We start from the raw sequence: 21,655 nt of genomic DNA, 5'->3' as shown, positions 1-21,655 counted from the left end.
GCCCCACAACCCATTCTGCCTATTGGCTTCAGAGTATGTCTTTCCCCTATCTACTCCTAGTAGTGTTTGTCTGACAGAACAGAAGTCTCTGCCAACGAATTTCAGGTTTGCCAACAGGGGCTGCTGCCTCAGGAAAAGAGTTGACAGTTCTACTCCTTAGACACCCTCAGGGTCTATATCGACCCCCTCCTTGCCCCCTCTCAAGCTAACAATGGCCAAAGGCAGATCTGTCTTTGAAGGTGTGTCTTATACTGCAATTACTTAGGACTTATAAAATATTATACCAACTTAACCTCAGATGTTAACCATGTTGGAATGGAACTACCTAAGGAGTTAACAGAAATCAGGAATATGGCATTTTAAAACAATTAAGTCTTTCTTGTATATAAGGATCAGATGGATTTTGCTTACTTTTAATGTAAGAGTCCATGAGCTAGCTATGTGGCACTTCTTAGGCTTTCACAACTGCAAAATTGATGCAATTCTAGCTTCTGAAGATGAAAAGATTAAAATATGCCACAAAAGAAAATAAATATTTAAAAACTGGATAATCTCAGAAAAGCACTTTTATACCAAACAAATGCAAGTAAAACAACTGTCATTTTCTTTCAATCAGTGATGCAAGGTGTAAAAGGAAAAAATATTTTGAGCCAAAAAATGTGTCTGAAATGGAATCTAAAATAAACTATCACGTGAAATAAAATGTTTGGCTTCTCTCATTATTCTTTGATTTGACAATTATCAAGATCTTACATGGTTTGTTTTTGTATACTATTATCAGCAGAAGTTTCCAATGTAAGATTTCAGAAAAGAAACCGATGCTTAAATTTCATGAAATTATGTAACGAAATTTACATGGTACAAGTTGGTTGAGCAGACAGGGTTAGTACTGGATGCAGTTCAGTCAGAATGTCAAACAATTCCTGGGTGAACCTGTAACCTGGCAGTAGAATTTATCAAGATCAAAAGTAGACCTGCTTCCTGGTGTCAAACTCTAACTTGGAAAGAACAATTTATACCACACAAGAAGGAGATAAGTAATCAATAGACTAAATCACAGCCAATAGATTTACCCTCCTCTCCCACATTTATTGGCTTTCAACCAAAGCAGCAGCCATCTGTGCTTTAAAAATGAATGCAGAAATTATGAGAATTAGTTTTAACTCACAGCATCATTTGTTTGGCACTCTATTTATTGTTATCTTTGAATTCCTGGTTAGCCCCAGAATATATTTATCTGGCTGTTATTTTATCTTATCTTTTTCAAAAGTTATTTAAAGATAGATAGGATTTAAAAGAAAACCTCTATCTACCAGTAGATTTTTAAAATTTAGGTTGAGAGAAAAGCTTGGGTATTTTTATAGTTACTAATCAGACCTCACCTTTCCTTTCTCGCTCAATTGAATGCCACCATATTGCCATCATCATTACTCCTCCTAGAGGTTTAATTAAGCAGAACTCTTATGAAACATAGCTACTTAACTAAATTGCAGCAGTCATTTATTTTGTATTAAAATATCACATTTTGAAAGACGTAGCAGTTTTCTGAGCTCAGAATCCACTGTAATGCCTCTAGAAATTAGAAGCCAAACTAAATCCACAACTCATACAGTTGGTCACATTCTGGATCTGGTGTTGGGATTGGAGAATAGGCAATTGGAAATTATAATTACTTCATGACCCGTCTTGTCAGGCCATGAAACCTCTTTTAATTATCAGGCTCCAGAAGTTAATAGAAACAGAGGGTTTCCAGTGGCCTCTGAGAGAGAATGTTGTTCTCGAAATAGCCACTCTCTCAGAGATTTGATAGGCCTTTATAATACTCTTTTGTCCTTCACCATCAATGAGGTGGCTATTAGGCATCCTCTTTCCTAACACTGCTCTCACAGGTCACTCTACTTTATGGAAAACCTGCAACAAATGAAGTGAGAGGGAAGACAGCTAGAGTATTGGCAGGGGATTTGCTATTTGCTAGGGTTGCCAGTTGATATTAAGAGGAGATGTAAAGTGTTGCACAGATGAAGTCATTTGCAGAGCACAACGAAAAGTTGTACTGGTCCTATAAAATCCAGGAATTATGCTCCATGTTCTTGAATGCCATCTAATAGCACCTTATCTATTAGCCATTTACATAGATACAAACACAGAGCATTCGTGTGGCCCAGTGGTTCTCAAACTTTTGTACTGGTGACCCCTTTCACAGAGCAAGCCTCTGTGTGCAACCCCCCCTTATAAATTAAAAAAAACTTTTTTACATAATTAACACCATTATTAATGCTGGAGGCAAAGCAGGGTTTGGGGTGGAGGCTGACAGCTTGCGACACCCCACCCCTCCCATGTAATAACTTTGCGACCCCCTGAGGGGTCCCAACCCCCCAGTTTGAGAACCCCTGGTGTAGCCGTTGCAGAATAATTTTGTTATTTTTATGCTGTGGCTGCAAAGGAGTCAAACAAACAGTTATTTTCCTACACATCACAGCATCTGAAAAATCTAAGATTTGTTTGGTGCTAATCTGAGTTCCTTCCATATTGGTAAAGACCAGCAAGGAAAGACTGGGTCCATTATTGCTGGAGATTATTAACACCTCTCTTAGAGAGGGCAGACTGCCAACTGCCTTGAAGTTCAGCCTTTGCTCTAAGAACCATCACTTGATATTGCCAATCTGACTGACAATCATACGAGAAAAGGTTAGGGTTCTGTGGGTAGTTTATTTTGTTGCTTTGAATTATTATCTGGTTATGTTAATTTCATTGTTGTTTATTATGTTGCTGGATGGTTACTCTTGTGTGGCTTGAGATTTTAATTAATTGTCAGTGCACCCAAAACTGTGGATACGCTTTTTGTTTGCATCTAAATAGAAATATCTAAACAAACTAAAATGGATTTACAGAGTAATGAAATAAACAGAAAACTGCATATGGAAGCTATATTCACAGCTTTTCAACTACTCTCACTATTGTGAGTCTCCTTCTTTCTAAATTCACAGCAGAAACTGTTTCCCTCTACTACAATACATAGCCATTAACATATAATGAAATCAAGTTTAAGCAGAAAAAGTTTGTTGGGAATAGAAGATAAGCACCTTACTTCCTCAAATTGACTGCATGACCTTTTAATGCGCAGAACATTTCTTCGGATCAAGCCAGCAGTCACTTTGTAATGCCTAACTCATAATTCATCATAGTCTCCACCTTTTAAGACAGAGCTTGTCCTTGAGCTGTCCACATGATGGGACATGAGCCAAGGCAACAAGCTGGGCACCTATACAACCATTCTTTACAAATACGAACTAAAAGCTCTCCTTACTGTGCAAAAGTACATAAATACACAAATTAAACATTAAAAAAAAGTCAATGATCAGAATGCCAGCTTCTCAAGAAGTGTGTTCTGGATATAAGATTGTAGGAAGGGATCTGTCAGTTTATACTGGCTTTACTCTCTGTTATATCTAAATCTAGCAGAGTTCACAGAGCATTTTTTATCTGAAAAGAAGCCATGATGTGGAAATAGCATTACATAATTCTAAAGGTGAGTCAGGTTCAATGTTTTTATAAACAGGAAACCATACTTAATGACCATCTTGTTGCTGTGAAAATTATCTTGTTTTTTATTATTTTGACTTATCTGTTTTGACGTGTTAGAGCCATCCAGACATCATACAAAATATTACCGAGATTTGAAACTATGTTTTCTCTATGCTATTTGTTTACAATTTTACTTACAACGGAAAGGTGATGCAAGTTGATCCTGGCCCATTCTTAGAGGCAACGAATCCTCAGCGGATTGTTCTCCTGAAATCACTTTCTTTGCGGAATAATATTTGGGTTTGATCACATATTCTTGTGTCTGGCCATGATGAAGATTCATCATCAAAGTCTGAGATGAAAGGGGTATCATTCTGTTTAAGGGAAACAAAGAGGTGAAATTAATAAATTAACCTGGAAGCAAACACACACACAGACACACACAAAACTATTGATAATGCATCTGTACTCATTTTAAGGTCTCAAAATAAAGTTTGGAAAACTTACTGGATAAAAGTCTTTGGCTTTGAAACATAGCAACTGAGTTTCAATTCATTCTACCTAGTCATGCCTCTAGCATTCTCCTGGCCTTGTCAGTCCATAGCTCATCATACAAAGGGGAGCTATTAAACTTGCTAAGATTGTCTGATGATATTCCTACTAAGTACTGACATCGTTTAACAGATTACCAAAAAATATATACAGCTGAGGGAGGACTCTCTCCTCAGAAGTCCAAGTCAGAACTCAATTTTGTTAGAACATAGGAATTTCCAGATTGGCTCAGACAAGTAGCAATGCATCTAGGCCATTCTCTCGTTTCCTACAATGGCTTGTACCAAGTACTTCAGCTGAAGATACAAGAAATAATTATATAACTTGCTCATTAGGGAAGTTTCTTCCTTGGTCAGTTAGTGGTTGGCTTATGAGCTGAAGCATTTAGGTTTACAATCACTTTACATGTTTTTATCCTCTTTAATGGACCTCTCTACTTAAACCATGTCTAAATTTGGACCAGGGTGACTAGTCCACTGGCAAAATGAAAGAATTTTAAAGACGTATTCAGTGAGCCCTCCTTTTTTATATGGATTAACAGTGAAAATCTTTACCATTTGTGTGTGTTTTAAAGGAGGTATTTTTATTGTAATTATTATTACCCCTTTTTTGACCTGAGCAACTAGTCAAAGTTCAGGGCCCTAGGGATGTCCCAATTGGGAGTAGAAATTGATGATGAAGTCTGGTAAATTCTTTGATGCAATCTTATTTATTTGCAAGGAATGTACAAAGACCTGCCCCTCTGAAGGCAGCAGGAACCAAAAAACGGTCCCAACTCATTTTAGCCAGCACCAGAGCCAGAATCTTACTCTAGGCTTCATCAGGGTCACACCATGCTTACAGGTTGCTACTTGGCTTTCTTCCTGCCTCTGATGAAGTGTTTTCACCTTGTATGTCCGTTTTCACTTCATTTGTTTCTCCCAAGTTGTCAAATGGTTACAATCCCTTTAGAAGATTTTGCCTTCATCTGTGATCACTGAGTATCAGAGAGGTACACTTCTTTGATCATTGTACCTTTGACTGACCAGTGCCGTCCAAATTCTCACCAAGTCTTTGTTTTTTAACTGCACAAGGGATCTTGCTCCCTTATTGACTGTACTTTCCCACTCATTTCCTCACTATTACTCATCTCTTCTTTTTGTCCCATATCTGGTACTCAAGTATTTATACATCTGTTGTAAAGTTCAGCAGATGAATTTCCACATTTCAGCAATGTAGCTCTATAAATTGAGTAGTGCTAAAGATGGAGCTTTATCTTGTATCCAATGCTTTTTTGAGCAAGTTCTTCACTATACATCAGTGGTCGGCAACCTACGGCACACTTGCCAAACACGGCACGCAAGCCAATTTTGAGTGGCACGCAGCTGCCTGCTGCGGTCCCAGCCCCCGGCACCCCCCCTCAGCCCCTCTGCCCACTGCTCTCCCCTGTGGGGGCAGGAGGCAGAAGCTTGGTCTTGCAGCAGCCAAGCTTCCCCCCTCCCCTGCTTCTTCCCCCAGCGTGGTGCTTTCCTGCCCCTCCTCCTCTCCTTCCCTGCGCCAATCAGCTGATGGCCCTTGCGAAGGGGAAAGGGAGGAGTGACCGCGTGCACGCAGCTCCATAGAGGATGCAGAGAAAGGTAGGGATGGAGCCTGGGGGAAGGAGATGGAACAGGGCACATCCCTTCCAGCCCCCTGCCATGAGCCGCTCAGGCACCCTGAACACCCCCACACACCCAGTCTTCTGCCCTACACCCCCACCCCTCTCCTCTGACCCTTGAACCCCCCCACACACCCAGCCTTCTGTCCTGCACCCCCAACACACACCCAGCCCTCTGCCCTGACCCCTGAAGCCCCCCACCCCACCCCGGTCTGGGGGCCCGGCCTCAGGCCCTGCTCAGCCCGCTGCCGGCCTAGGTGAACAGAACCCCAGACCAGCGGCGGGCTGAGCAGGCTGGCGGCATAAGAGCAGCATTTTAATTCAATTTTAAATGACGCTTTTTAAACATTTTGAAAACCTTGTTTACTTTACATACAACAATAGTTTAGTTATATAATATAGACTTATAGAAAGAGACCTTCTAAAAATGTTAAAATGTATTACCGGTACGTGAAACCTTAAATTAGAGTGAATAAATGAAGACTCAACACACCACTTCTGAAAGGCTGCCGACCCCTGTTATACATACTCCACATTCAGTTAATCCATTGGCTTGAAGATATGTCAGATTAGATGAATGTCCAGAAATTCCCTATTTTTGAACTGTGGTCTGTTGTCCATTATTACTGTTTTTCAAATTCCATGACATGCAAATACAGATTTAATGTGCCTGTGCAACTGTTGCTGCTGTGGTATCTTCAAGCATGACTATTTCTAGGAAAGTGGTCAAGTAGGTCCATTATAACCAGGTGATGATGTCTTCAAGGTTAAACATGTCAATTCCTACTTTTTCCCATTGAGCTGCAAGATTTTTATGGAATATAACTAGTTCTTTCTGCTGAGAATCTCTGTACTTCTGACATTCTAACCGCCATTTCTTCAATGTCAATATTTATCTGTGGTCTGAACACAACTTCTCTAGCTCTCCTTTTTTTATTTGGTCATTCCTAGGCCCCCTTCATGTATTCGTTCCAATGTTTTCCTTCACATCACTGTGGGAACCACAGTCTGGGTCCCCTTCAAGAGGGCTCCTGAGATCACCGAAAGCTCATTTTTATAGTGGGAACAGGAAGTTGGGAAGTATTGATTTTGTCTCCACCTTTACTTATCACTTGTACCACTGCTTGCAGCATTTCATCTTTAGCTGCTTCTGTCTCCAATTCATGTCATATACCTGGAGATACAGCGTGACACTTATCATATTTAGGGCCGGCTCTACAGTTTTCGCCGCCCCAAGCAGCGGCCAAATTGCCGCCAGACAGCGGGGGCAGTCCCTGTGCCCTTAGGGCGGCAGGCGCGTTTCCGCGGCAGGGGCAATTCGGCGGCAGCTTCTATGTTTAGCTGAAGCCGCCTCGGACAGCTTAACATAGAAGCTGCTGGCGAATTGCCGCCACCGCGGAAACGCGCCTGCCACCCAAAAGGTGCACGGACTCTCCCCGCTGTCCCCAGCGGCAATTCGGCGCGCTGCTTTGGGGCGAAAACACAGGGACTGCCGCCCCTTGCAGAATGCCGCCCCAAGCACCAGCTTGGAATGCTGGTGCCTGGAGCCGGCCCTGATCATATTCACATGCATGTTCACTGATTGATCCAGATATCAGGTTGTGTATTGTCAGATGGAGCACATGCTCTTGAGGGTGTGTTTAACCATTACTAAGTGGCATCCAGGGAGGAACTCCAGGCTGACATCATACTTCTGTATTTATAAAAGTAGTTACTGCATCCTTGGTGCTGCTTCTCCAAGTCCCTTTTTCTGTATTGCAATCAGTGGTTTATGATCAGTTTCTGCATTGAACCTACAACCAGAGAGAAAGTTGTGAAATCTTGTACAACCATATCCCAGACCTAGTGTCACTTTTTCAATTAGTGTATACATTTTCTCTGTGGCTGTCACAACCCTACATGCATGTGACACTGACAGCTAATCAGTTCCATTGCACTGTAATAGTACTGTTCCCAACGCTCCGTTGAAGGCAGCTGTGGAGAATTTGATGTCTTTCAGTGGCTCAAAACTTGCAGCACTGGAGCTAATGACAGAATGTCCTCAAAATTACTGAACTCTCTTTCAAGACTTGGCATCCATGCCCATTCGATGCCCTTGTGAAGCAGCTGTCTTAGGTGAGTTGTGAGAACTGTATAATTAGGTATGAATTTGCTGACACAATTCAACATGCCTACAGCCTTTTAATTCCCTTTTTATCTTCAGGTCTCCACATGTTCAGTTTTGCATGACTCTTTGATTCATCAGGTAAGGAGTCCTTTGGAGGTCATTCTTTATGCCAACTATTATTTTGAAACTGACGTTTCACTTTTTCATTTTAAGGTTACCACCTCTTGCAATCTCTCTTCAGTCATCCCAGATGTTCAATGTTTGCAGTGTTGTTGTAGCCATGCTGGACCCAGGATATTAGTGAGAGAAGGTGGGGGCAGTAATATCTTTTATTGGACCAACTTCTGCTGGTGAAAGAGACAAGCTTTTGAACTGAACAGAGCTTTTAAGAAGTTGGTCCAATAAAAGAAATTAGCTAACCCACCTTGTCTCTCCCAAATGTCCAATGGCAGTATTGCCCCAAATTAGGTCATCATCAATGTACACTTTCACACCTGTTAGACTGTCCAGCATCTGGATCATTGTACAGTGAAATACTTCTGGAGTCTTAGAAGTTATTGAGAGGCACCCATTTCCTGTGATTACATCTTCATAAGATGCCATTAATACTTTCATATCTGGTTCTGTGTTGTCTGACTCACTCTGGTATACATCCTCTTAACAAGACTAAGCACCTCAAGCATGTGTAAACCCAAGACTGGTTGCTTGCCTCTGTGTACCACCACAAATTCTTGTTTTATCAATTTCCCTTTAACTGTTGATATGAACTCTCCCAATACTGGAATTGTTGCTCCATTATAGTCTTTCACAGACACTTTTGCCTCTTCCGCTTTTATGTGCTCCTTACGTCTCTCTATTTCAGTTTCTGTTATTACGTTTAACTTGTGTCCCAGTGTCTATCTCGTATGTCATATATGTGCCATTTGTTCACATTTTAATTAGTCCATCTTTTGCATTTTCAGCCTCCTCTGTTGTGCTTAAAAATAACTCTTGCTCTTCACTTGAGGAAACCTTTCTGCAATTAATACATATACTTTTTTGCTTTCTCTGCGCCTTTCAGTATAATGGTTGGGTTTATAACTATTTCTACATATTTGCCAGAATGCAGGGCATTTCCTATACTCATGATGGTTGCCACATTCCTGGAATTGTTTCCCACTTTCCAGGTTTTGGTGTTTGGCCAATTTAATTTCTGTTAGCTAAACCAGGAAGGGAAAAGTTATCGTACTCACAATCAAATGCTCTATGCCTTTCTCTATGCTTTTTATTTGTGTTTTTTTGCTGCTTGGAAAATACATATTGCTCTTTCTAGTGTCAAATCCATCTCCCTTAGTAACCATTCACAGACACTTGTATTGTTATACCCTAGGACAATCTGGTCTTTAATCAGAGAGTTTTAATATTCCATATTCACACAACTGACTTTTTAGTTTTAAGTCTGTAACAAACTTCTCTGTTGCTTTTCTTTCATTCTGTGTGCTCATCCGGAACAGCTCTCTCTCTCAGGTAACATTTTACTAGGAACGTCATGATCCTCAAAACATTTTCATTATTTCTGCAAAGCTTTCCTCTCTTTCCCCACCACCTCTGTATGGAATGCACTGTGTACATTTAGGGATTCTGTACCTCTCACAATTAAGGGAAGAGCAATCTTTTGCTCATCCTCCAGTTTATTTGCCCCTATGGCCTTCATATCCAGCTCAAATCGCTGTACTCAGCATTTCCCCCAATTCTCTGGGCTGGTGGGGCAGTTACATGCAGTTGCATGGGCTCTGTAGCAGCCATTTCAATGTTACCTCTCTCTGGATCTTCCTGCATGCTGTGCCTTCCACTTCTGGTAACACACAGTATCCTAGCCCTGGTCTACACTATGAACTTATGTCAGTATAAGTACGTTACTCAGAGCTGTAAAAAATCCACACCCCGAGCCGTGAAGTTATACCAATCTAATCCCCCAGTGTAAACAGTGCTATGTTCCTGGGAGGGCTTCTCCCATCAACATAACTACCACCTCTCAGGGAGGTGAGGGGAGTGGAGGTAGCATCTTCACTCTAAGCACTACAGTGCTGTAAATGTAGACATGCCCTTACTGACAAAGCAGATCACTGTCAGGATAAACCTTTTATTATGACTATAACTGGTGGTAACTTTCTACCACTCTGTGTAGCTGCAGCCTGCAACTGCCCTTTCCTTGGCTTGTTTCTGCCCCAGCAGGAAGTGTGTACCAGAAAACCAAAGACTGAATAAACAGTGTACAAGAAGTGTGACAACTGTATACTTCCTAGAAGGCTTATATCATATAAGGACCATTCAGAGAGGTTTGAAGGGAGACTCCTTGAGCTGCAGGACTATACTGAGGTCCCAGCCGGAAGTTGGTTCTCTAACAGGTGGTTAAGCAAGCAATAGCCATTTGAGAAACTTCGATACCATGGAGAGAGGGGAAACCAAACATGACAGTACAGTTGGATGGCAAAATGAGACTGCTGTGAAGTGAATCTTATTGGAGCTGAACAACATGCTGGCTTGTTTTAAGTGCAACTAAAAGTCTTGGAACTTCAGTAGCAAAGTCTGGACCTGGTATGTCCCCATATCAAGAACCTCTTCCATTCAGATGAGTATGTCCTTCTGGTAGATGTTTTCCTTCTCTGTTTCAGGATTTCCTGGATGTGTTGGGAGAGTCTCTAGCCATGGTACTTAACCAGCCAACAGTCATACCGTCAGGTGCAGTGACTCCAGGTCTGGATGGAGTATCTGGCTGTGGTGCTGTGAGACGAGTCTAGGTGCATAAGAGACTGATGGGACATCTGCAGCAGCTCTATCAGCCAAAATTATCCCTGCCAGAGCTGTGAGAATGATCATGGCTTTGTCTTTTTTGATCTTGGAAATTATCCTGAGAATTAGGGAAACTGGTAGAAAGGCAGAGAGTAGGCCTCTGTTCCAATGCAAAAGGAAAGCATCTGGTAACAGTCCTGGACTCAAGCCTCCTCTGGAACAGTAGCTCTAACATTTGACTTTGTCCTCACAAATGATGGAACATCGATTCTACAACGGATCTGTGCGATAACCATTTGTGATTTGCCATTGATTGCCCACAAAGGAAATCCACTAGGCTGCTGCTGACTCTCAGGAGATGAAGAATGAGCAGAATTTGACAGCATCCAGGCAGGGGGATGAGGAGCAGGCACCTAAGTAGGGGTAGATGTGAATTCCCTGCCTTCTCATGTGGGCAATTACCACTACTAGGCATTTCAGAAAGACCAACAGTACTGTGGAGAGTTTGAGTGCAAGTACCTTGTAGTGGTAATGTCTTGACCACACTGTGAACACTCAAGTGCTTCCAGTGGGCCAAGTGATTGGTTATGTGGAGGTATGCACCTGACTAGTCAAGAGCCATGAACCAGTCTTGAGCCTGCAGAGGTGAAATGATGGATTCCTTTTCTAAAGTGGCATATGTATTTGTTCAGTCTCCTCCGAACTAAGATAGGTGGGTGCAGGGAGGTCCTTTCTTCTTTTGGATAAAGAAATATCAGGAATAGAAGCCTCTTCCCCTTTGCTCCTAAAGGATCTCTTCTAGACAAGTGCATCCCTTGACTTGCAAGTCCTTGACGAGAAGGATTTACACACCAAATACTTATCTAGGATGAGACTCTTCCCCAGGCAGAGTAGGTATCAACTATGCTGGTTGCCCAGGGGGGATGAGTTCATTGTGGTTCAGTCACTTTTTATACATTAAGAATTTAAAGACTGTCCTGGCAGTAGGCACCAGGCACCTTGCCCCATTGAAAGAGGGTTGTCGTGTCTTTTCCTTTGGAATGTTCAAATTAAGAAAAGAAAGAATAAGGAATGTGGAGACAGGTTTTCTTCACTAAACTAGTTGAAAAAGGATGAGTTTGAGCTCAGTAGAAATAGCGGCTTCAACACTCGCTGGGTTCAGTCTTGCTGCCAGCCGTGGGAAGAAGAAACTGAGGCAGGGTAGCAGCTGCTCCACACTTTATGTGAGCATTAGGTGGTGGAAGGTGCATGCACAGCCACAATGGACACTGCTATTCAAAAAAAAAAATCCAATCTTGTGTGCATGAGGTACATGCACACCGAACACTGGGATCCACACCTATACGTACTCAAAGAACATATTTTATGGCCTTTCTCGTCACCTCTTTTGACACCCCTTACTCAGTCTTCCTAGTCACAAACTCTGAAGTCTCATTTGTTTACTGCCTCTAAATAAAACCCTCCTCAAAACGAATGTATCATGACACCTATAAGAAATCAACCAATTAGTGACAGGCAAGTTGAGTGACCGCTGAAGATAACTGCCCCTTCTTTTAATTATTTATAAACAACAGCACAAATGTATATAAAAATTGCATACATCTTACTGTTTCCCACTCTCCCTGCCCCAACTTTAAAATGTTGGTTGTCTTCTCTGACTGTAAGTTCCTTGGGACAGGGACTGTCTATTCCTATAAGTCTGGACAGAACATAGCTCGGTGGGCCCTCTGAGCATTACTGCAATGTAAATGTAAATAATACTAATGCTACTATAATACATGCTATTTTGCAAGATTAAAATTAAGAACTGCATAAATCAAGTATGATCTTGAAATAAGATTTAATTTCACAGATTTATATAGCTGCAATATATGTGCAAGTGAGACTGTAAATAAATTGTTAAAATGGATATTAACTTAAATACATTTGACTAATAAGAGTTCCTTGGCTAAAGTGTACATGAGCCACATGACAAATCTCTCATTGTGCCACCTCTCCCTTCAATGCATCCATACAATATCACAAATATTTATGAAGTTATGAAAGCACATCACAAGAGGAATAAACCTCAATGTCACTAAGTAACCTGCATGCAAAAGAAAGTTTTCTTACTCTGATATATAGCATTCCTAGACTGCCTTTATCAAACAGATTTGGCAGGCAGAAATGAAAGCAGCAACATTTGGCATGAAAAGTCCTGTCTAGACTAAATAAGCCAAGCCTGACTCAGGCTGCCTTCTTCTAAATTCATGTTATTTACTGTAAGTCTGATTCTTTCATGCTCTGCCCCCACACCTAGTAATAATTAAGGAAAGCTGATTTGCAAAAACAATCTTTTTATATGGCCCCAAAGGACAATTCCCTCCCCCTCTTACACACTCACCCCAAAATAAAATGGAAGAGTCAATAACAAAAGATTATTTGATCTTTCTTAAACTCTTGTGATAATTAAGAAACTATTAAGGCCTGGATTTCAAAAGGATGAAAATATAACCAATATTTTTCCTTCCATTTAAATAAAAAATATAGCCATTAGTGCATCCTGGCCTCTGACCGCTGTTTTCTCCTTCAAATAAATTGCTTATGTATATTTAAAAATATTGTGGACAAGGTTAAAAACTTTCAAACTGATAAGCGTGTGAGATTTCTTCGTATCTTTGTGCTAATAAAATATGGCCTATTTCACAATGTCTTCAAGAGCAGGGAGCGTTCAAAACTTTCCATTCTTCTGTTCAGTCTCATAAAAATTGCATATTAAACTGAAATGTACAGATGAAATCTTGTCACTGGGATATAGTACAAGCATCACAACATATATATTGTGTCGTATTTGTGCTAGAATAGTAAAGGTTAAGTTAGCATTTTCATTAGAAAAGTTTAATATCTCAGCAAAAAAATCTGTCTTCCAGGGTATACTTCACAAACAATGTCACAGTGCAGGAGCAATTAATCTTTAAACAATATCTGAAAAGTTATCACATTAAAAATAGGAAGTTTCTAGTTTCAGATTTTTTTTTAAACCCTTTCATTCAAAAGTTTGTTTTTAAACTGAGGTTTTGCTCCAGCCCTACTCCTGCCTTGGCCCCAGGCTTGCATCGCTATAAGTACTCCTGTCTGACCCTCAGCTCTGATTCCTGGCCACTGCCTCCTGTTCGAAGCACTAGACCTGACTCCTGTTCTAGTCTCTAGATATAACTCCTGCTTCAACCACTAGGCACGACTGCCCATGTCCTGGTCTCTGACACTGGGCACACAGCGTGCATACACATGCCACACTGAATATACACCGGGACCAACATTCGCAGAACTATAATTACACTGAATGAACCGAGATAATTAGGGTTGCCAATTTTGGTTGGCTGTATTCCTTGTGGTTTCATCACATGACAATCTTTCATAAAAGATTAATCTTTAATTCCTGGAGACTCCAGGACAATCCTGGAGGGTTAGCAACTCTAAAGACAATTGTGCAGGAAAACAGAAGAAAAAGTCCCCAGTTTGGTCTGATCAAAGGTAATTACATACACTGAGTATTGTGGCCTTGTGTACACAGAAAAGTTTTCTTTTCATTGTAAGGTGTGAATTTAAACTAACACAGTTATACCAGTATAAAACCAGTGTAGATGCTTTTCTGGTACAAAAGTTGCTTTTTTAGTTTTAGTTTATATCACCTGGAAGGTGTTTAAACTAAATTGAAAAAAGCCACTCAAAGCAAAGTAAGAGTGACCAGCTGGGGTGTTATAACAGTATAACAATAACCGATATAACAATATCTTTCTTGTGGAGAAACGGGCTGTATATCTGTATAAAATATTGTATCAACACAAAAGAGAATCCAGGCACTCTTAAATATTGTAAGTGCTACACACATCGAGTGTTTAAATTCCTATTTGTATGCAAGATGATATATTAAAGTTGAGATCTTGGTAGATTTTGAACATTTTTCTGTGCTTATAAAGAGAAGAGGGGTAACCCAAGAGTATTACAAAATCCACATACAACCGTTTAGGTTTCCTAGCCCTCAAAAGGGGAAAGGTCTCTTAAGAAACAAGAACAGTATCGGGTAAGCTTAGTCACTACTGTACCAGCATAAAGTACCAAAAACAACTGCAAGCAACTCCACAAAGATAGTTTTAAATCCCTTACAAACAAATCATCCAACAGCAGATTATCATTCTTATGTAATGCGAATATTCAAAGACCAAATATGCTAAAGAACCACCTTGAAAAGGTATTAAATTATAAAAAGGCATAATTATATTAATTAGAAGAATGAATAATAAAAGGAGGAAGGTTTGTTAACTATGCCTTTTCACCTGGATGTGTGTATAAATTGGCTTTTTTCAGAATGCTATCAGGTTCCAGAAAGTGTGGGCTTCAACACCTTCTTAGAGTATCAAGTTTTAGCAACAGCCAGTAAAACAGGAAAGAAAGTAAGTAAAAGCAATTTTCTAGCTTCAAAGCCTGTTTTCATTTCAATCACACTTGAAGGCTATGAAGTATATGATTTTTGTTCTCTTGCCAACTAAGCTGAAGGCTCAAAATTAAACTTTTGTATGCAGATTAATCATCTCAAAATAGGAATATCACAACAGAATAATAGTACTTGCTATGAAGCATCTGGCTGGACTAGAATGTTTTAATTATACTAGAATGATTAAAAAAATTATAAAGTCATTTGTTCAGAATTTATTAATTCAATTTATAAATTATTATCCAGAAAATTAAACAGAAAAATTAAGCCATCCTTAAAGTTCTGCTTTAGAAATGTATGTTGTTCACAATAACACATTACAGAAAAAGATAAAGTAGCTTGAATAGCCATAACATTTTCAGGAAAAAAATTACAACAGTATGAAAATATTGAAAGGGAAGAGTTAAGGTTTAAAAATTCAACATCTGTATCAAATTCTGTTTAGATTAAGATGGAGCATTGCATATTGGGATCTGTAGTCTCAGTGGGCTGAACCTCCATACTGGAGAAGTGAGTAGCTGCAATATGCTCTATTTTATGTAAATTAGGTACAGCTTTCTGGCTTCTGGCAAGTTGCCACTACGGCCCTCAGCTGAGCAATGATAAAGCACCCCTAAGTGTGGAACAACTGTGACTAGCAAACAGGCTAGTCAAAGTTACTGTGCAGGCAGTCTCCGTTTACAAGTATTTGAAAACATCACAAAAACACAAATTGAAAACCAGCAACCACTAATAATGATTTGTGACCTCCTGCATAACATTATCAAACCATCTGACAAAGTGATGCTTCAAAATTCCGGACTGAATTAGCTAGGTGTCTAATTTACGTTATACAGCCATTAGCCACATGCACATGTTCAAGAGGATATGCACCGCTCTACTGGCAAAGCACAAGAAAAAGAGAAATGACTAACTATTCTGTTAACTTGTCCACCTTATAAAAAGTTTTATTTTTTATGGAGGTTACCAATACCAAACCAAACTCAACCTTCCTCCTCCTCCAGCAACATCACTTTAAAAAAAGGCCTGGTGCCAGTCACATGAAGATTTGTATTAAGAATGTGACCACAAGGCACCACCATTATGATACACTGGTGATTCAAGAATAAACCCACCATTTGATGGCTGGGTAGCTTAATTATAAGTGTGTCAAGCCTCTTCCTGCTAGAAGTCCAAAATACAGTCTTCATTGAAACAACACTGATCTCTATTCCATATTTCACAGGAAGTTTTCCACATCAAAATTTCATTTTTATGTGCAATAAAATAAATAGATTTTAGGACAAAGCATTCTCTAGGATGATCCTATGACCTACTGACCAGTAAACCTTAATTTGGTACTAGAAAAGTCTGTTGAAAAGAAATTAAAAACGGAAGTACAAAATACCCCAATGGACATAATATAACAATAAGACAGCGCAGCTGCTGTAAAGGAAAGCCATGCATCACTATTCAATTGGAATTCTCAAGTATGTTAACAAAACAGTCAAAGAATCCTATTGATTGATATAATTTTAGGGCTGTCAAGCAATTAAAAAAAATTAATAACAGAATACTATTTAAATATTTTTGGACGTTTTCTACATTTTCAAGTACATTGATTTCAATTACAATATAGAATACAAAGTGTACAGTGCTCAGTTTATATTTTTTATTACAAATACTTGCACTGTAAAAAACAAAAGAAATAGTATTTTTCAATTCACCTTATACCAGTACTGTAGTGTAATCTCTTTATCATGAAAGTTGGACTTACAAATGTAGAATTAGGTAAAAAAACAACCCTGCAGTCAAAAATAAAACAATGTAAAACTTTAGAGCCTACAAGTCCAATCAGTCCTACTTTTTGTTCAGCCAATCTCTCCGACAAACAAGTGTGTTTACATTTGCAGAAGATAATAGTGCCTGCTTCTTGTTTACAATGTCACCTGAAAGTGAGAACAGGAGTTTGCATAGCACTGTTGTAGCTCACATCGCAAGATATTCACACGCCAGATGTGCTAAAGATTCATATATCCCTTGATGCTTCAACCACCATCCCAGAGGACATACGTCCATCCTGATGACGGTTCTGCTTGATAACTATCCAAAGCAGTACATGTTCATTTTCATCATCTGAGTCAGATGCTACCAGCAGAAGGTTGATTTTCTTTTTTGGTAGTTTGGGTTCTGAGCATCAGAGTATTGCTCTTCGAAGACTTCTGAAAATATGCTCCACACCTCATCCCTCTCAGATTTTGGAAGGCACTAAAGGTTCTTAAACCTTGGGTCGAGTGCTGTAGCTATCTTTAGAAATTTCACATTGGTATCTTCTTTGCATTGTCAAATTTGCAGTGAAAATGTTCTTAAAACGAACAACATGTGCTGGGTCATCATCCGAGACTGTTATAACATGAAATATATGGAAGAATGTGGGTAAAACAGAGCAGGAGACATACAATTCAACCCCAAGAAGTTCAGTCACAAATTTAATTAACACTTTTTTTTAAACGAGCATCATCAGCATGGAAGCATGTCCTCTGGAACGATGGCTGAAGCATGAAGAGGCTTATGAATCTTTAGCACATCTGGCATGTACATATCTTACAACACCAGCAATGAAAAGTGCCATGTGAATGCCTGTTCTCACTTTCAGGTGACATTGTAATTAAGTATCAGAGGGGTAGCCGTGTTAGTCTGGTTCTGTAGAAGCAGCAAAGAATCCTGTGGCACCTTATAGACTAACAGACGTTTTGCAGCATGAGCTTTCGTGGGTGAATACCCACTTCTTCGGATGCAAGTGGGTATTCACCCACGAAAGCTCATGCTGCAAAACGTCTGTTAGTCTATAAGGTGCCACAGGATTCTTTGCTGCTTCTATTGTAATTAAGAAGTGGGCAGCATTATCTCCCATAAATGTAAACAAACTTGTTTCTCTTAGCGACTGGCTGAAGAAGTAGGACTGAGTGGACTTGTAGGCGCTAAAGTTTTACATTGTTTTGTTTTTTAATGCAGTTATTTAACAAAAAAAACACATTTGTAAATTGCACTTTCATGATAAAGAGATTGCACTACAGTACTTATATGAGGTGAATAGAAAAATACTATTTCGTTTTTCATTTTTACAGTGCAAATATTTGTAATAAAAAATATAAAGTGAGCACTGTACACTTTGTATTCTATGTTGTAATTGAAATGTAGAAAAACATGCAAAATATTTAATAAATTTAAATTGGTATTCAATTGTTTAACAGTGCAATTGCAATTAATTTTTTTAAATCACAATTTTTTTTTTAGTTAATCGTGTGAGTTAACTGTGATTAATCGACAGCCCTATATAATTTATTTGGATTTTCAAATGGTTCTGACAAAGTACCTTACAAGAGGCTATTAAGGAACCTAGATTGTCATGGGATGAGAAGTAAAATAATGTCAAGAAACTGAAATGAGTTAAGAGACAGGAAACAGAGAGCAGAAATAAATGGTCAATTTTCTGCATGGTCAAAGGTTAACAGCAGGATGCCCCGCTCCCAACTTTCCATACTAGGCTTGTTATTACTTACTATGACTCCAATTCAAGAAAACACTGAAGCACATGTCTAAGGCCTGATCCACACTTCAACTTTTAACAGCATAACTTTGTTAGTTAGGTGTGTTTGGTTTTTTATTTTTGACTAAAGTTATGCCAGTAAAAGCTTTAGTGTAGACAAAGTTACAGCAGTATAAGACGATTTGTACTGGTATCGTTTATTTTGCTTCAGTGAACCAGAATAAGCTGTACTGATATAAGCACTACACTGTGGAAGGGAGGTTTCTGCTTTAACTATCCTAACACTTAAGCCCCATTGACTTAATGGGTCTTACGCATGGGCTCAAGTTTTTTGCTGAACTGGAGCCTATATCTGTTAATGATCCACAGAAGGTGTACAATTGGATGGTAAAATACACAGATGACACAAAAATATTTATGTTAGTGAAGAGATTAGAACACTGTGAAGAATTTAAGAGGATGTTGTGTGACCAAAATCTTAACTCCACTTTAATGAATTTTCTATTTTAAATTATGTTTTAATAAATGGAGAGTCTAGAAATGTGCATGTTATTTTAGATTATAAATTATACGGAAACTTTCAAGCCTAAATTTAGTCTTCAAGTTTAGCAAGTGTATATTTCTGCACAAGGAGCTCATTTTTACTATACTATGTCATCATAAACCACTATGTTGTGTGGACTATGTCCAGCAAATTAAAGATATAGATGTCTTTTTGGAAGGAAATGAGAAATACAGTAAAGAAAACAACAAGGACTGTAAATGGTCCTTCTTAAAATAGCGTATGACTTAATCCTTTTAGTGCCCTAGGAAGTAAGGCATACATCAATTAATAGGATGACATAAGCCACCCACACATCTTGCCCCACCTTTGAAAATACTCTGAAACTACCTTTAAAATTCTTTGCCCCAGTCCTGAGGGCCAGCCAATGTCAACTGCTGTACATGTATACAGGATGAGAGGATGCAAGCAGCTTTGCTGGCCAGATTACAGTCCATGTACTCCCCCACGTGCTGGGACTGCTCTCTCCTCTTGGCCCCATGGAAGCTAACCACTCCAAAGGGGAAAGACTGGAAAAGAAGTAGAACCATAATGCTGTCCCTCCTCCACATTGGCCAGCTGAGCTAGAAGGCTCAGAAGGGTATGGCAATCTATATCTAAAAGCTCTGGAAGGAACTGCACACACCAAGAGAAAAAATAAGAAACAGGAGAATTTTAATACACATTATAAAGCACTTTCAAATGTACAGCTAAAGCAGCTACTAAGTTAACTAGACTTCCCTATCTATTCTTTTCATACCACAATAATGAGTAATAGATAGTGATTATCTTCTGTTTACAAGCTCATCACAAAAATGGAATGTTCCACTTTTCAGTCCGAACTGGGGGGAAAGGAAGTGTAAACAACATACATTTTAATAGTTTGATTGCATTTCAATTTAAATCCCTACAAAGATGTTTTTCTTGTCAATTAGGTAGTACATTAAGATCACTCACTGTCAGAGGACAGCAGTTTTCAAAACCTTTTGGTAAATTTAGACAATGACCTTGGTCCATTAAAAAAAAAGTATAAGAAATGCCACAACTGTTACATTATCGGTTTTCACATGAAATAACACTTGAAGAAATTGTGGGTTCAAATCTACCTGGTGCTATGCCTTTAAAAAGAATAATGACAGATCGCTCTAATCCTATTTGTATTGGTACAAGACTCCTGACATAAAAAGGTCCCTTAAACAGAACTGAAGAACTGACAAAAGCTAACACAACTAATATAGCATTATTCAGGGTCATGGCCTGAAAAATTCCTTTGCAGTCTTTTTTGTATTCCCTTTCTCAAACAAGCCAAGGATTTTACACAAAGAAGCTCGGTGACAGCTTAACAAGAAAATTGACATTATTTTTGTTTCTATAAAAAAATCAAAACCAATACATAAAAGTCACCAGAACAGTATTGTTGGCTTTGTTCTATCAAAGGCCAAATCCTGCTACATGAGAAGCAACATTTGTCTGAAAAGTTTCTTCAGTCTTAATGGAAGTAGCTTTTTGGCCTGTCCTCCCAGAACAGGGATGAGGCAATACTGCTGCCTATGCTGTCACTGCTCTGAAACATTTCACAAGAAAAAAAAACAAAAACAAAAAAACCAGGATTTTCTGAGAAAGGCCCTATTCACCAAGAGCATACATGAACCCAGGTTATGGTGCACAACACCTACCCCACTTCTGTGCCCAACAGAACTCTAACATCAAGTAAGGCTGATCATTCAGATCTACAACAGATGTGAAACAAAGTCTTAACATCTGATTAGTGATACAGAAATGGGTTTTCTTAAAATATTATAAAAGTTGATTTCTTTAAAAGAGTGAAAGTTAAAACAGATTTTTTTTTTAAATGAACACAGAACAGAAAGACTATGGCTCAAATTTTTAAAGGTATTTGGGCACTGCTACACTCAGCATTACAATACCTAACAGATGTAGGAGCCTAAATCTCATTTTCAAAAAGGACTTAGGCTCTTAACAGCCAAAATCCCATTGATTAGATTTAGGCTCCTAAGTACCTAAATCACTTTTGAAAATGAGATTTAGGCTTCTACATCGGTTAGGTGTTGCAATGTTGAGTGCAAGAATGGCTAAATACCTTTAAAAATCTGGGCCTATATCCTTTTGTTTGTTGGTTAACTTTCTGATTTTCAACAAAATACTATGCAACTCTGAAAGTAAATTTTATATACTTCAACTGATTAATGAAATTTAGTGTTCCATTGATAATGAGACCAATGCATATGACAATTAATGTTATGTCATACTCAATCATTATCCCTTCAGTTACAGAAATCAGAGATGGAAAAGGCTCATAAGGGTACCAGATATGGTAGCTCTACACATGTTAAACTCCCACTAAGCTTATATTGAAATACATGGAATTTCCACATGTGCAGTGCTTGCAGGATCAGACCATAAATAATCTAAGCCCTAATCCTGCAAAAATGTATGCACGTGCTTAATTTTACACACCTCAGTAAAACTGAACTCACTGGGACTACTCACATGTGTAA

The 21,655-nt window shown here is 39.0% G+C and overlaps 1 protein-coding gene across 4 annotated transcripts in view; it reads right to left on the bottom strand.

The window, feature by feature from the left end:
- Positions 1-21,655, bottom strand: part of LTBP1 (latent transforming growth factor beta binding protein 1) — a 331,513-nt gene that overhangs the window by 240,999 nt on the left and 68,859 nt on the right. For all 4 annotated transcript variants that reach the window (XM_045009926.1, XM_045009927.1, XM_045009928.1 and 1 more), the window contains exon 4: positions 3,724-3,899. In XM_045009926.1, the coding sequence (XP_044865861.1) occupies positions 3,724-3,899 (176 nt within the window). The remainder of the gene's footprint in view (positions 1-3,723; positions 3,900-21,655) is intronic.

Source organism: Mauremys mutica, chromosome 3 (genome assembly GCF_020497125.1).
Source record: "Mauremys mutica isolate MM-2020 ecotype Southern chromosome 3, ASM2049712v1, whole genome shotgun sequence".
In the NCBI taxonomy this organism is placed as follows: Eukaryota; Metazoa; Chordata; order Testudines; family Geoemydidae; genus Mauremys; species Mauremys mutica.
Note: the sequence above shows the minus strand (reverse complement) of the source record. Positions and strands in the feature narration are given on the sequence as shown.